Source organism: Corapipo altera, unplaced genomic scaffold, assembly GCF_003945725.1.
Source record: "Corapipo altera isolate COAL_440 unplaced genomic scaffold, ASM394572v1 2c, whole genome shotgun sequence".
NCBI lineage: Eukaryota > Metazoa > Chordata > Aves > Passeriformes > Pipridae > Corapipo > Corapipo altera.
In genome coordinates, this window is record NW_020884923.1 from 2,756,811 (window position 1) to 2,774,416 (window position 17,606).

At 38.0% G+C, this 17,606-nt stretch overlaps 1 protein-coding gene across 1 annotated transcript in view; it reads left to right on the plus strand.

Moving 5' to 3' along the window:
* The window catches only part of ACTN2 (actinin alpha 2), a 68,944-nt gene that overhangs the window by 18,940 nt on the left and 32,398 nt on the right, over positions 1 to 17,606 (plus strand). Inside the window, exons 2-6 of the mRNA XM_027657265.1 lie at positions 6,019 to 6,133; positions 7,390 to 7,509; positions 12,873 to 12,959; positions 13,642 to 13,729; positions 15,773 to 15,851. Coding sequence (XP_027513066.1) covers positions 6,019 to 6,133; positions 7,390 to 7,509; positions 12,873 to 12,959; positions 13,642 to 13,729; positions 15,773 to 15,851 — 489 coding nt within the window. The remainder of the gene's footprint in view (positions 1 to 6,018; positions 6,134 to 7,389; positions 7,510 to 12,872; positions 12,960 to 13,641; positions 13,730 to 15,772; positions 15,852 to 17,606) is intronic.

The window sequence follows — 17,606 nt, forward strand, 5'->3', positions numbered from 1 at the left end:
GCTGCTGTGCTCAGGTGTGTTTTGTGTTAAAATCCCACTTTGCCCACTGGTGTTTTGACATGATTGAGTTGTACTGGTGAATCACCTCCCCTGTTACAGTTATTCTAGTATGTGCCAATGCATTTAGGCTTCCACTGCAAGGGGAAAGAAGAGCAAGGGGACAGGTAATAATAGTTCAAACAAACAACCAAGATGTAAGATGTTATTTATTTTCAATTCGTAAAAATATCCTCATGCACCTAATTATACTGCAAGTATAGATATTCTAGGAACAGCTGAAAGGTGCCATGTGTAGTCATTGGTTCACATCAAGCTAGCTTATAAAGGCCATACAATTTTCTGCTGTGTTTCACCTTCATACCTCTTGTTTTGGGAGCAGAATTAAACAGTTAAGAGAATGAGGGCCAACATGGACTGTATCCTAATCCCAGAGAAAACCCCTGATTCTGCAGTCATCAGAACACTGTGTGGACACAGGAGCTAGGAGATCATGTTGCAGGTTCACAACTTATATTTTAAAACATGGATAACAGACAGATGGGAAATTCTTCAAGGGGAAACCTCAGGCTGGCCTAGTGGGAATGTTCTGGCAGAGCTCCTTCTGTAACACCCTTGCCGTGCACTCAGCCCAGTAATGTTCTGTATAATTACAGAGTGAATCACTGCATCCCATTTAGCTTAGAGGTAATGAAGACCCTCAGCTAACATAAAGAGAGGGGAAAAACTCCTTAGAAGAAGGGCTGTAAAGCAGTTTTAAGAAACAACTTTATCAGACTGAGATAATTCAGGATAATACATATGTATATAAACAAATGTGGTTTTTTGAATGTTTGTATTTGAAGTTAATTTTAGTCAGGTGTGTTCTTCTGCTCTGGTTATTAGAATTTAAGGTCCACTTAAAATCAGTTGTGCTTCTGTTTTGCTTAACAGGCACATTTTTAATAACGCATAGGTTAAAATTGGATTTTGTCTATATTTTCATTTCTTAATGCTATAGAAAGGCTAGAAACTCAAAAACCAAATGACTCCTGTGAGCAAGTAACCTTTCTTGGGCTACTGGTAGGGCTACACTCAAGCAGACACGTGCTTTTTAAAATAAATATTAGTTTTGAACACTTAAAAAAACTATAGCAGACAGAAATTGATTTGAGATGGAGAGAGTGAAGGTAGAGTTAACCTCTGATATGAAATATATGCACTAATAGCATACGGGTCCCCAGTCCATCATTAGGCTGGATCCACTTCTAAATTTCAATTCTGAGTGCAAGCAAATAAATCTTTCTGAACTTGTGGAGTGTATCCCCTCTGCATCCAAGTTATGCTGCTGTTTTAGTGATGTTCGTTATGGACTCACTGTCAGTGCCAAATTAGAAATTTACTCTGCATCTTCAGGAGGTGGAACAAGTTGTCTTGTGACTCACAGTGGGTAACAATATTGGAGAGTGTGGTAGCTGGTACTTTCTCATTTCTCTTTATTCATATTATCACATGCACATGTGAAACTTTCTTTTAAAGCATCTTGTTTTCTGGCTTTGAACCACTATTTAAAGTAAGTTATCATTAAACTCACATAAAAAGGACATGTCGGCTTTCCCAGAAGTGTAGGACAATTCTGACCTCAGAGGTACCACTTTTTCAAGCAAAGCACATCCTTCAGTGTGCATGTGTAAAAGTATTTGCACAAAGTGGGCATACCCTATTCCTTTTTGGTATTAGCTGCAATTGACTGATAATTAGAGATATTTCCCTTTTCTGTCGCTTGATTGTAATTCTACTTGTCAGGGGCTTGTAAAATTAAGTGGTGTCCCGACTAAATTACCAGGTAAGGGGTTTTCTTCCTTAGGTGTACACTTTGCCATCACAGATTATGAATCTGAATTATGGAGAATATGCTATTGGCAGTCTTCACAAGGAGGCTAAGTGGGCACAGAACATAAACCACATTCCCTTTTCTGGATTTAGTGTTTCCAAAATAGACCTGTGACAGAAGTAGACAATTAATAGAGCATTAAGAGAACAAGAGAGTTCCACATTTACCTGTGGGACTGCAAATTGTTTGGGTTCCTGCCCTGTATCCCCTCTTCTGGGGTCTCTCATCTAAGAATGTCAGCAAAATTTCTTTTGTAGTAACTTTGAAAAGGAGGAATTTTTATTTATTTATATTTTAACTTTGTAGAGCCATGTATGGTAAATAAATTCTGAAAGAAATATCTAGCTTTTTAGACACTTATTTGTATCCTTCCTGGTATTCAGCTCAGTGCCTTCAGTCCTGCTTTCTTTCTCTGGGCAATCTGATACTCTAAAATGTTCTGTACAGCTCAGTAGAAAAAGGAATTTGCTTTGTCTAAGTCATTTAATAGCTTTTAAATCCCAACGGATTACAAATTTGCAGCGTGCTATACGCTGGCTGTATCTTGATCTCCAGGACTTAAATGTGCTTTGAATTGTTACTCAATAACTATGAATAGAATTGTTAGTTAAAGCCAAAGCCATATGAACAAGTGGTATTGAAATAGGAATGGAGGGATGAGGGTTAAATAAAATGTGGATTGTGGAAACTCTTAAAATTTGCAAGTTAAGTTTTGCAGTAGCCTTGATGCAGTCACTAATGGCTTGCATCACTGAAACACAGTAAGTACTTCCCCAAATATCATTCCTATAACCATGTTTAGTCCTAGGAAAAATAAGCTAGTTTGGAAGGCACCACACGATGAAGCCACATGCTGAGAGTCTGCTGTGATGTACTGCTGTGGCACTTCCACGAGGCACAGGACAATTCTCATAAGGGGATAGATGGTACCATTCCATGAGCTGGTGCACTAATAGACCAGAAAGCTCTGAGAAACTGTACTTTAAATAAAAGATCTAATTCTCTTATTCTAGATATGGGAGACAATCTAAACTATGTATATACAGATAGTCTAAATAAAGAATCCGTGCACAGTAGAGTGCTTCAGTAGAACTTATTATCCCATGAATGGAGGCATTGTAGGTAATTCCTAGTTTATCCTTCAGAATGCTACAAATGCCCTTACTGCTGGAAAGAATCTTAAACAACCTACAGACATAAAAAAGCAGAACATAAAACCAGTGTCTGTCATCAAACTGTTTATTGAAAACACCTTGACTCAGCAGTAGCAGCACCTTTTCCTTGTTTATATCATAGTGACATTGGCTACTTAGTGTTTCCATAAAATGAACAATATTGAGAAAACTATTTGTATCTCAGTAAATTCAGCACCATAAAAATGTCCATTTTCAAGAGAAACTATTTAAATTACTTGAAAACTTCATGATCTTTGTATAAAACTTATGTTTTGTGTCTATCATTGCAGCATTCAGTAAGTTGAATCAGCTATTGTAGAGGTAAAGTAGAGGACCACAGTGAGATTAGAGGTGGATAAAATTCTAATTTGTTTCATATATGTATAATCATAGAATCAACTGGGTTGGAAAAGACCTCTGAGATCATCAAGTCCAACCCTTGATCCAACACTGCAGTGGTTACTAGACCATGACACTAAGTGCCACATCCAGTCTCATCTTAAAAACCTCCAGGGACAGTGAATCTACCTCCCTGGGCAGCCCATTCCAGTGTCTGATTACTCTGTCTGTAAAAAATTCCTTCCTAATATCCAACCTAAACCTCCCCTGGCAGAGTTTAAGACCGTGTCCTCTTGTCCTACTGCTGCTTGCCTGGGAGAAGAGACCGACGCCCACCTGGCTACAACCTCCTTTCAGGAAGTTGTAGAGAGTGATGAGGTCTCCCCTGAGCCTCCTCTTCTCCAGGCTAAACAACCCCAGCCAGACCGGTTGTCTTCCCCACCGGTTCACCTTTCGGCACACTGGGACAGCCTGCTCCTCTGTGTTCAAGACTTCCTTCTTGAAGCATGTCCATCCCTCCTGGACCCCTTTGTTTTCAAGGGCTGTTTCCCAATGTACCCCTATGTATGTATATATAGACACGAGTACTAAGAAGTACCAGGTTCCATTTTTTCTTAACAAACTGAGAAGTAGCTTTTTTCACAGTAGGAATCAGATTTGTATTTTAAGGCTGCTCAACTGGTGGGGTTGTTGCCATTAAACCATTAATTAAATGAAAAACGAGGAAAACTCATTTACTTGAGTGGTACAAGGTCAGAACACTTACAATAAATGTCTAAAAGAAGAGATGGAATTGGCTGAAGTTATTCTCCACGTTCCTCTTTGACTTTAGTGTGGTGTGCTTGGAACAGTTCTACAAACTGCAATAGCATCTGCAGATAAGCACATGTCCATCACTTAATTCATGAAAGGCTCATTTATTTAGTGGTTCAACTTTCTAATATTTATTGCCAAATTGCCATGCAAGGTTCATGTGCATTTACCCTTTAGTGCTTTCAGCTGTTTTTTCTGTATTACCATAATATTATTCCTTCCAAGATGCTTGTAATAATTTTTAGTGTTTGCCAATGACTTAATGTGGTGCTAAGCCTTTTCAGATACATATCACTAGAGTAAGATACTGCTTGAGGCAGACAAATTAGTCTTATAAACTAGATCCTAACTCTATAATGATCCAAACCAAATGCCATCCTAACATTCCATCATATCATGCCCTGAGGGTAGGGGTGCCTTGTATCTCTATTGTGATGATTGGTACACTCTGGTTTCAGGTCTCTCATGAACTCAGTAAAGCTAGTTACCTTAACATGAGGAGCATTTTACCTTCCTGAATGACTGCTTTTCAAGCTAACATCCCTTTATTAAAATAGATGAATTTGCAGAGATGCTTCAGCTGTACCCATACTTATCTCCGTCTCCACACAGAGTAACTTATGCCTTTACCTGCAATCCATCCTCTGCAGGTCAACAGGATCCCTGCCCAGAACCACTTCCAATACTTTCTTCTCTCTCCTCCTTTTCCTGGTGCCTAGAATTAAGGATTTCACTCCACAGCTTTGCCATATCCGTAGCACTTCTTATTTGCTTTCAATTCAATAGGAGAATTTGATAAAACTAAAGTTTAGCAAGCTGTTCCTTGTCACTGTACAAGCACTGAGAAAAGAGCCCAGGAAGCTGCAGGTCAATTGTTCATATAAATTGGGTCAAACCCAACAATAGTAAAACTGTTATTTTTAACAAAAGGTTGCATTTTTAAGAAAAAAAACAAAACATTTTGGAAAATTCAGTCCATGTCTTCTTAAGGTATGTCTAGAATTTACAAAATTCAATTCCAGGGAGAATTTTTGTCATCATCTACTGTCCTTCATTATTCTGTTTCTGAGAGATCAGAAATTAAATAATCTAAAAAACTACATAAGAGTAAAGAAGGCCAAAGGGAATTTCATATTGACAGTTGGGATATATTTTATTGTTTTAAACTATTTGAATTAAATATTTTTAAAACTATGGCAATTTAAAATAGCAGAAGAAGAGGAATTCCAAATATCTGACAATTTCAAGTAGCTGAAGTCTAACCTAAATACCCAGGTAAAACACCTAGTAAATACAAACTTGCTTTATATATCTTAACAGACACTGAAAAGCAAAGAGAATTTGTCAGAAATTTCATAGTAGCCTGTGTTTTGATTTAATTCATACAGAAACTAACGTGTATATGACCTCTGCAGATCAATGGAATTAGTTCTGCTTTTCATCTCTGCAACTAAAAGCAGACTTAGTTATTCTTCATGGAATAGAGAAAACTGCTCATGGTTGCTTTTGTGATTGTTTTTTCCCTGCAAACCTAAGTATCTCCATTTGTGTGCAAGCTTTGTCTTTATGTGTAGATCTTTTGTCAGGAGATGCATTGACAAGCAGAATCTAACACAAAATTCCTTCTATTCAAGAAATCCTTTGCGTCTTCATCAACATCTGGGATAAGAATTTTGAACTCGTCAACATGTATAGAATGAATGGGAGGTGGACATCCAAATCTCAGATGCAGAGTTTGCTCAGATGGCTTAGCAGTTGTTTTGGAAAATGCTGTGTTGATTAGTATTTTTTTTAATTTCTAATTTTTAATTACTATTACAGACATTTACAGCCTGGTGCAATTCTCATCTCAGGAAAGCAGGCACACAGATTGAGAACATTGAAGAGGACTTCAGAAATGGCCTCAAACTGATGCTCCTCTTGGAAGTTATCTCAGGTTAGCTAAAATAAAGTTTTCTATGTATTTACAGCACACTAACTGAAACACTCTTAGAAAAACAAAAATTGTTAACAATATAAAACAGTAAACACAAAGTAAACTGAAAAGTGAGAGATGAAACACACTGTAAAGCAAAAGGAGGGGAAAAAAAAGCTCTGCTTTCTCCTTGTCTCCAAAATTTTCTGCTTGGTGCTTGTGTATCAAGGTATCATTGATGTTGTTGGACAAACCAAAAACAACGAGGACCTTGCCTTAGCCCCTAACAATTAAAAATCCGTTACACTTAGGTTACAAATTCATTTTATTCTGCTTTTATTATAAAAGTTTTGCTTTGCTTTTAATGACTTCGTTGGATGGACCAATGCTTTCAAAAGTGAGTATCTAAAGCAAAACTAGATCAATATTTAGTCATAAGTAAAAGGTCTCATTTTTCAAAAGAGTGGAATATCCAAGAACTTTTGACTAACTGATGTAAACTCACTATGTCACCTTTGTTATGTGTTATTCAGAGAGGCAGTCCCCAAGGTGCACTCAGAATGCCCCTGAATGGGAAGGGAATAGCTCAAGTTACAGACAGACAATAAAGGTGAAAAGGGGCAAAAAGATTTTTAACACATCTTTATGGAAAATACAGTTTACATTTTTGCTGGAAATTTCAGTGGGAAAAGAAGATCTTCAAAGGATCATTGGTCTTTTTAAAAATGAATCTGCTTTGGGGCCATTTGAAAAGAAAAGTTTGTCCAAACACATCAGCCAATGCTCTGAAATGAGCTGCTCTGCTGTGCTGGATGAAGTTGTTAACAGCCTTTGGTTTTGGTCAGATGTGAAAGGATGCTACAGCTGATCTGCTGGATAGAATCCAGCCTCTCTTTGCAGCTAGGCAGGTACAAATGATGGGCTCTGAGAACATCCTGCCTTCTCAGTATTCAGCTACTCTAACAGACAATGGCAATGAACCATACGTTGAGTAGCAGGAAGCATGCATGTATCTTCCAGATGTTTAGGGCAAACAAAAATTTTACTCTGGTTTTACTGCTATATCAGAAAGATCTAAGCGACATGCGTCAACATTTGAATTTTCTCTTTAGGGTTTTGTTCAAACCCCTTTGGCATTCTTTCAAAAAAATACGTTTTTAAAATTACTGCTAAATTTAGGCAGTGTTCAGACCACATCCACTCTTGATTTCTAATCACTTGTGCGTCTGTAGCAAGGTGTATGTAACAATAAACACATTAAATTTGTTCTTCTGCAGGGGAAAGGCTACCAAAACCAGACAGAGGGAAGATGCGCTTCCATAAAATTGCTAATGTCAACAAAGCTCTGGATTATATCGCCAGCAAAGGAGTAAAACTTGTGTCAATTGGTGCAGAAGGTATGTGACAGAGCTTGACAGTGCACTTTACTTAGGTCCTGAGCATTCCCATGGCAAAGAAGTCTGATGAGACCCTTGGTCACATTATGTGGACTGTTTTCTATATATGGGTGACTCAAAAATCCCTCAATACTGATTGCTGACCTATAACTGTGAAAGAACAAGACATGGAAATTTGTGGACACCTGGAGAGGGATAGGGGTACAAATGAGCTCTAAGATTACTTTATCTCCAAGATTAAGTTGAATTGTCTGTGTTTGAGTGGGTATTGAGATAATGATTTTTTTCTTTCAGAACATTGTTTTTCCTACATTATTGAAAATAAGGAACTCCTTTAGAAACCAGGTTGGATTTAAGGGTGTGCTTTATCCAATATGGGATCTTTTTTATCTTAAGGAGATATTATTAAGACAAGACAGAGGCTGACATCACTACCAAGTGGCTGGGACCTACTCCCATTTTTTCGTGAGGCTGACTGCAGCTGTGTTTCTAAAATTCAAATGCAGGGCTAAGGGAGTGATTGAAAGAAACTATGGTATCTAGAGAGAGACTGAACTTATGAAGAAAGTGGAGTGAGATGCTATTTACTAAAGTAATTACTTTTTTATTGTTCTGTTGTAGCTAAATACAGACCTAGCCCACTTCATTCCATGAGTATTGTTCACCGAATGTGTTCACTTTCTAGATCTAGAACTCAAAATCTCAAGAATTGGATTTTCTGGACAAAGTGTTTTTTTGAACTCACTCTTTATTTATTTGAGACCGAACTGGGTGGGCCATCTGAGTCCACATCCATGCCATCTATCCATAGGCATGTAACAGAGACCTTTTTTGGGGAATATGTCACCAGTGGGGAGAAACAGGCAATTTCCAAAGGCACTTCAGATCTCAGAAGAGCTCTACTGCATTTCAGAGGAGCCTGGCTCCCTCCATCAGTTGTACCAGCAGTCAGGGGCACTTGGGCCCTTTGTTCAATTAAAGTGGGATGAAAAAATATGCTGCTACCTTAAACCTCTGCAGTTAAGGTTCTTCTGAGAGTGACAAGGCATTGAATGGACAGCAGAGGGTACTGAAGAGACAATTTGTGGGTGGAAATGAAAATTAAAACACAGAAGCCTGTTTGATATCTGGTGAAGAAATGCTGAGAGTACAGAGCATAGAGCAAATGAACAGTAGTTTCTGTCTCGACATGCAGGTGGCTCTGAGGCTTCCTGACCAAAGAGTGTAGCAAAGGGAGTATCTTGTGGGACAGAGTGGTCATTGTCTCTGATCACAGTTTGCACAAGGCTGGAATATTTAAACCAAGATACATCACTTCATATCTGCTTCTCAAAGGAGCAGTCCAGCCCTCTGCACTCCCATCTCCCTTATTTTGCTCTGCTTATTGCTGCTTATTGCTGCCCAAGGTGCTCATTGCTGCTCAAGGTGCTCAAGGTTAGGGAACAGTGCTTGAGCACTTCCTGTATCGCCTGACGGCACAGCATCTGGGATAGCTCACATCAGACACTGAAAACATTTAAAATAACCCTGCTGTTCTCCTTGGCAGCAACTGGCATGAATTCAGATGCTCTGTGATTTAGGTGTTCTCTTATGATTCCCTTTGGAAAGGTGGAAGGGGCAGTAACCTCTGCAGCTTTTCAGCCAGTTGCTGCAAGGTTACCATCCATGCGCTCAGTATTTATTCCTGCATGTAACAGCAGGCTATAGCTAGTAACCCAAGGGATTACAGTGATGTTTTTAGGTTTTATTCTCTATTTCTGGAATTCTCAATCTGTAAAATGGAGGGATTAGATGCTAAATTAATTCATTAGCATTAAGAAAAATTAAAATAGTTAAATTCTTGGATGGAAGCATGGGAGAAAAATCCACTGCTACTTTCATAGCTTAGATGAAGAGGAGAACCTGTCATTGTAAGACATTACACTATGTCAAGTATGGCTTGATGCCCATATTAGATTATATCCATGTGGGCAGGAGCAGATAGATTCGTGTGCCTTCTACTCCTACTCTAAAGAGGCTGAATACAAAGCCAGATCTGGCACAGGCGTGCATAGTGTCCTGTTAAGTTTACTACATCCCCTCTACTAAATTTGTTATCTAAGGCACAGTGTGGTGCTGATGCAGCAATACAGTGTCATGTCTGACTGGGTATGGTTTCACAGTGTGGGACCTCTGGCACCAGTATGTGTTTAAAGAGCCCCTGTGCTCCCTGGTCCTGCATACTTGCTCCCACACTTCACAGCCCTACCCTATCACTTGGGCTGACAACTGTTGCTGTAGCTCTGCTGGAGACTGGATCAGCAATCTGATCAGGTTTTAAAACACACTTCACATCCTTTTTTTCTTTTGTTGCATTTTTCAGCATTGTTGACTGGGTTGTCATTGTAGTAGGTTGGAGTGAATGCCAGCAAGGAGGCAGAACACAGTGCCCTTAAGATTGTATTTTTATCAAAGTCCATAACCACTTAACTCACTGCCTCTGTGTGTGAGCACAGGGCATGTGGGCTGGCCCACACCCATCTGTTCTGGCATTCTCTGAGTTACATGGATGCTTGGAATACTTTTTAATTTCCAAAGCATAAAAGTTTTGTATCTAAATCTGCTAAGGATCATTTTCTACTATCTGATATGCTGAATGGTGAGGAGCTTGTAGGCCCAACGGGAATGACTGTCATTTAAAATGTGGCCTCAAAACAATGATTAAACTGTGATTCCTGTGCGACATCAATACAAAGACCAATTTAGTATTTTTAAGGGGCCAGGGACATTCTTTAAAGTCATCATTATTGTTCTGAGCATGACTTCTTTGGGCTATCTGTGGAGTGGAGAGAGCTGATCACCTTTAACTATGATGCTGAGATGAAGCCAAATTTAGCTACTCTGATCTGTCTTGTGTATGGGTCTTTCTCTCCACTGGTCATGATATGAGACTACAGAGTCAAGAAGCTAAAGTAAAACTATGGAAAGTAGTCCTTATGAGCCATTCACAGTCTGGGAATTAGAAGTTTTCCCTTAAGGTTTAATAAAAATGCAGAAACGCTATTTGTAAGGTGATCGCATCCTGAATGAAATCAAGTAAATACGGAGATCCACAAAAGATCTGTATCCTGTTAATTGGAAACATTTCTGTATTGTTTTTCTGGGGAGCAGAAAAAATGTTAAAGACTGAATGAGTCTGCTGCAAGAAGGTTGGAATAAAAAACCCAAAAAGTAGAATAAAAAAATGGAACTAAAACCTTTGAGAACTTACCACTCTGTTTTGCTTAGCTTTTTCCCTAGACAGTTTTTATTGTTTTCCCTTCACTTTCCCTTCTCTCCTTTCCTGCCCTCAAACCCAGAAAGCTGTATCTTTGCATATGTGAGGTGTAGGAACTATATTCCTTCGAGAGGAAACAGGCAGTATTAAGAAACTAATGAAGTCTTCTACTGAACTGTAGAGGAAAATGATAGGAATGAATCAGTATTTTTTTTGTCATTGATACTTTTCAACATTTTAGCAATTTGTTTTTCTTCACTGTCTTTCATAATGAGTCTTTTTTGTGTTTTATGCCTGCAGCAGATAATGAGAAGCCAAAGCTGACAAATCACTTGAAAATTCTCCCGAGGCACAACATAGAAAATTCTCTCTCTTGCTCTTTCATTCAGTCTGTGTGTACATATGGATATGTAAATCAAAAAAAAGATGTAGTGATTATGTAAATCCATGAGTTGATTGCCTGACAATCAGCAATGCCTCCTGAGTATTTAAATTAATTTATTTTAAATTTGAAGAAATTTGTCTTTTCTGTAAATACTTATCGGACATTAAAATACAATGAAGTACTTGACCAAGGAGGAGGGAAGAAAGAGCTACATGCTCTAATTGCCATTTGGTCTTTTTTGTCTGAAAGGGTTTAGTTTTGAGATGTGAAATGACTTGAGATCTTTTAGGGCCAATAAGGTATGATACATGGAAGGCAGGCAGAGTGAGGTGAGAATTCTGGAAAATTAGTGCACGATCCAAAGGGGAAAGCAGAAAAATAGCCATTCATATATAAACTTGAATTATCACACTTACTAAGTATAGACTAGCGATGGGTGACATATTTCCTATTGCATTTGTTAATTCCATAGGTTCAAATGACAGCTTGTGTCACGTCCTACTGCAATTCAACATGAATCTCAAGTCTTGGAGACAGCAGCTGCTTTGTTCTGTAAAAGTTGCCCCTGGATTCAGGCAACTTCTAAGTAGCAGAGTGACTGCATTTTCTGCTGGCATCTCTATTGGCATTTGATGTTAAATTGAGGAAATTCCTCCTGATGCAAGCTCCTCCTGCTCCTTCCCCAGAACACCAGTGGGCCCCCAGGCAGCCACAGCTGCTCCACTTTTTGAGAAAGGCTGGAGGTGACTTTCAAGTAGGGGAGCAGCTGGTGCCTTCCCCCCTCCACTGCTCCTTTGTATGAGGTGACTGGAAAGTCAGTCTGCAGTTCCCATCTCTCATTGTCCCACCTCCTCCCTTTCCAGTGGTGGGCCTTCATTATAGTCTCACTATGTTTTTCTGAGTCTCTTGACTTGCTTTTCAGATTGGTTTAACATTACCAACACATTTAAATGGTCTGGCAGTACATTTTTTGGTGTTGAGAAATTTAAGTGGTATCACTTAATTACAATGTAGGAGCAGGGATTTTGACCTGGCTTTACAGGTAGTCTCAAGCAGTCTTGAAACAAATTGAAACCGCAGAGGTAAAAAAATCTCATTTATATTAAAGACATGTAAATGTGCATATGCATTAGAGCTGTAAGACATTACAACCTCATGGCCACGTTAATGAACAGGCAGGAAGCTATGTAGCTTTGTCTCAGGAGGTGCTGTGTCTCAAGAGCTGTTCTTCATATCTAGTCTGTGCTGGCATTATAGGTAAATTCTCAAACATATCTAAATAGTATAGGGGAATTTCTGAGTGCTGTTAGTGTCCTGTAGTTTCTTAAAATTTGGGTTAAGATCATATTTTTTCAGTTCCTTTGTATTTGAAAACAACAAGGCTGATATTGTTCAAACTTTCCGCATTTCCCCTCATGCTGTCTCTAAAAAGTCACCCTAAAAGGTAAAGATTTGAAACAGTTACAACTACCTGGGGAGAAGGCTTTTAGCATGGAAGGGCTGAAGTGGTCTTAACCTCAGTAGTCTTCAGTCCAGAGTAGCACAACCAGTAGTTTGCTGAAAAATGAATCCAGGTGAACTCTATGTGAATAAAAAATTATCGTAGAAATATAAATAATTTATTAGATGCAATGTATTACTGGTAGAAATCTATGATTAAAATAAGATAAAATTGGAAAAAAACACTCTAAATACTACTGCAATATGTTTTTTTTACCTTAGAAATTGTGGATGGCAATGTGAAAATGACGCTGGGTATGATCTGGACTATCATCCTTCGCTTTGCTATTCAAGATATTTCAGTGGAAGGTAATAGTAATGCAGTTATGTTAAATAATTAGGAAATCTGTTTAAAAGCATTTTTATATGAATTGTGCGTAAGGGAGAGGAGTGTTTTAAAAACAAATTTTTTCACAGAAGATGATACCGCATCTGGTATCATCATTTGCTACCTGGTGACAAAATTAACTTCGGGAGGGAAAAAGTAATTACTCTCCTTATCCTGACAGAGACTTTGAGCCAGCTTTCTACATGCAGAAGTTCTGTCATGTCTCTCAGTTGAAGAGACAGAAACATGACTATGTTTCTGAGCTTCAGTGTCCTGAAACTAATTGCTGTATCCTTTGTGTTTGGTCCTATTTCCAACATACTTTTTTTAGTCCTGAACTGAAACTACAAACATGTTTCATGTAGGCACCAACAATCTTTTATGTCTAGTTGTATTATATTTGTATTGGGTATTTTTCTCCAAATATACAGTCTGCTGTCCAACCAATATAATCCCATAAACTTCTAACATCCCAGGACTTCTGTGCAGGCTGACTCTGTTCTTAACTGAACTCTGTGTTCTAATGGAGCCCCAATTGTCCATTTATATCTTTTAGGATTAAATGTTGGTTTATGCCAGTTTATGGTGGCTGACCATTAGAAATTAATTACTTGGGCACTTTTCACATCTTTCCTCTTTTTTACTCCTTTGTGTCTTTTACAGAGACCTCTGCCAAAGAAGGGCTGCTGCTGTGGTGTCAAAGGAAAACTGCTCCTTACAGAAATGTGAACATTCAAAACTTCCATCTTAGGTAAACTTTCGTTATTTCAAGACGTTGACACAATCTAAAAAATTTTACATTAAATTTTTCCCACAGTTGTGTAGGTATATATTTGATAGAAGAATTTGGCTCTTCACTGTCAGCTAGACTGTTTTTCAGATTCTGGTGCTCTATCTTCAGAGTCTTATTTTGGTTAGCCTTTGGCATTATCTGCTATGACTTCCATAGTTACTATTTAAAAGAAAAAAATCCTCCTACATACTACATAACCATACTACGTTATAAGAAATCTTTGGTATATGGGAATTTTTGAGTACTACAGCACAGTGGCAAATGACTGCTTTCAAACGAGAGCCACTGCAGAAAGCCACAGAGGGACTGTTCTGGCAAAAATACCAATGTATTGAGCATGCAAATATCTCATAGAGAATCAGTCTTTATCATTTTGTAATGTAACTATAAGCAAAGAGCAAAAAATGCACTTAGATCATACACAACAGCAGCAATACTTTAAACATGTTTGTTTTCAGAATCAGGATCATGACCTAAGTTGGAAAACTTAGTAAAGCTCCAGACTTGTGGTTCTCATTAAGAGTTAGAATGGGAGTTCCAGGCCATATACAGGCTGCCTGGTTTGGGGATTTCCTTGGGCTAGTTCCTGAAGCTCTACCAGTGACCTACTTCACTAAACTACATGGCTTGCCATTTGCACTGTTTAACCATGTGATCTTCCCCTCCCTGAAACCCTTCTGGTACTTAAAAAAACTCTTTAATAGTGTTCTGATGTTTTTAATTATTTCTTAATGTGCAGTACCTAAAACACATATAGTGACAGAGAAGATACAGTTCATACATGCATTCCAAGATAAAAAATATTTCATTTACAGTTCCTGTATGGCCTTTCAGAGATCTGAAATTTGCTATGTGTTACTTTCTCAGAATATACAAAGGTATATTTCATAGAGCTTTATATGGATCCAGGGTATACTGTAAGTTACACTACCAGAATCTTGTTCTCTATATGTACCTATTCTGGTCTGATACATGATATGGGGAAAACACATTGAATGGAAGTGCCTTGATTAACGCTTGGGTGGATCAGCTCTTACAGGACTACCTTACAGCAGGCTGTCCAGATTGTTTTAGTTTACACCTTTTGGAGAAAAATTTGTTAGTTTGGTTCTCAGCTTGATTAAGTTTTACCTTCTGGATGATGTCATATTATACAATATAGGTATATTCTGCTTATTGTATTACATTTTTATTGGAGATGGTTCTGTTATTTGAAGGACCTACCCAGACATCTCAGTGACGGATTTTAACAGCCTTAACATGCTTAGGCTCACACAAGGACAAGACCTCAAATTACAGACCCTGTGATTGCTTAAAGTGTTTACATAAAGTATCTTTCAGAATAATTGCTTATGGCTGAAAGAAACCTCTCATAATCTTTCCAAATAAATATTACTTGTATCTCCATTCATTGTCTGTTCTTGCCTCAAGAGATAACGAGTCTGAAGTAATGATGAAGTGTAAGAACTCAGATCAAAGCTGTGATAAGTGAGAAGCATTTTAAATAAACTGAGCTGATTTATGATTTCTTACTTCTCAAAGCACATGGTTGTGCCACTAAACTTCTCTGAAATAACTGACACAAAAAAAGCCAATTGCTTCAGCAAATTCAAGTAATTGCAGGTTTGCTCTTCTTTTTATTTTTTCACAAATATGCTCTAAGTGTAATGGGAGATTATGTTCTATCATTGATGAACATGTACTTGAGCTATCCCAGAACACTGCATGAAATCAGGTACAGTTGCACAAAATGTACACTGTCTTAGAAAGTATATGGAGTTCTTAAGTGTATATGGACTGCAGAGTAAGGTATGTATTACAACAAAAGGAGCACAGTAACAGAACAGCTCAGAGGGATGAGACTTGACAGAACATAAGTGTCAGGATTAGACAGGAGAATTCCTGCTTGATTTTAAGCCTTGAGCAAGGATCAAACTGTAAAATGCCATGACTTTATTAACTAATTTTTTATTTTTTTCCATTTTATTTTTTGTTGTAAAGCTGGAAAGATGGCCTTGGATTATGTGCACTTATCCACAGACACCGACCTGATCTTATTGACTACTCCAAGCTAAATAAGGTCATCAGTCTGGGTGGTACAGCATGCTGTCCTGCAGTGATTTGGCTTGCTTCTGGTTTGCTTAGCATGTTTTCTAGAAGACAGGCTGATGAATGCATACTAATTCTAACTGACTTTCTAAGGTACTTCCAAAAAAACCCCATTGACATGGGGGAGAGGACCTTGTCCTTTCCTTCCCATTACAACAACTTCAGCATCTAATTGCAAATAATCTTGTCCTCAGCTGTTGGGCAGTTGTTGAAGTCCTTTACACTGCCCAATACAGATGTTAAGTAAAACACATGGAATTATCCATTTACTACGGATAGTATTGTACAGTCCATCCTCTTTAGTATCTAGTGTAAATTACTGTAGATTACAGATCAGTAAACAGTGACATGATGATTAAATTCCTTAGAACAAACACTACCCTTGATAATTAGGAGTACCCACTGAGTTATTAGTCTTACATAGAAAATATGCACCAATTCTCAGATTAACTTCTACCTATAGTTCCAGACAAGTGGAAACAAAACTGATATCCTAACTTCCTTAGGTAGTACCTCATGGGGATTGCAAAACTAATTTATTACAGTGTGCTACTCATGGCAAAGTGGGTATTTTCTAAAAGATACCAGCCACTTTCATTTGAGAGGGAGGAATGAGGAACAAACAATAATGTCAGAATTTCTTCTTCTTCAGAATCGTCATTAATGAAGAATAAAACATAAAAAGAAAGTGGAATGTTGTTGTTTTACATTAGGTTTCAATATATACATGCTCTCTGGAATGAATGCATCTTCAGGTCTCACGTAAACACCAGTACAACAGAAAACTTAATCATTGATTTTAATCTGTTAAGTGCAACTTCACATTGATGAGACTGGTAAAACATCAACTGTATTTTCCATTCCATGTCATTACAAATTGATTTTACTAGTGGAATCAACTGTTATTAGAAAGTCTTTGATGAAACAAAAGATAAATGAATAAAGTGAAAATATTTTAAAACTTAGTTTGCTTTATATATATGTTCAGTTTATGCCAGAGTCCCCAAGGTGTGCAGTGATGAAAATTAAATGAACTTAGTACTGAACACATTAGATTTAAATTTAGGTAGCTGTTAGGATAACTGCAGATCTGAACCAAACGGCAAAATATTAGCCATCAATACCAGCTTGTTCTCTAATTCTATATACAACCTTTCCTACAAATAAACAGATTAATGGAATGACTAAGCTACGTGTCTCTGTGCTTATTATGCATGGCACAAAGAGAAGTTAGTTTGATTGAATTTGTGCTTTGAAAAGTGTTACACAGTCCTAAAGAACTTCACAGTATAATAATCCTGTAGACAAGTGCTGAGAAAATGGAACAGAACACAAGCAGGTCTGCCTCAACATTACTATTTCCCTCTTAGAGATTTCTAAAATAAGAACAGGTCAGGTTTCAAATTGAGGCTGAGCTGTGGCACGTAAAGCACATGCAGAAAAAATCCTAAAATAGATCTTGCTTTCCTGACCTGGCTGTGTTTGATTGACTGCTCATTTTGGTTACATTAACAGCTGTCTTGGTGTCTTGTTTCTTGATTTCTTATCTCCTGCATGCTGTCCTTTCCTTTTCACACCAATGCTTTTTGTGTGAACTTGTAGCTGGAAAGATGGCCTTGCTTTCAACGCCCTTATCCATAGACACAGGCCTGATCTTCTTGACTATGACAAGTTAGATGAGGTATTTCTTTAGCTGTAGCAGAGATTTTTAGTTACTGTGGCTTGT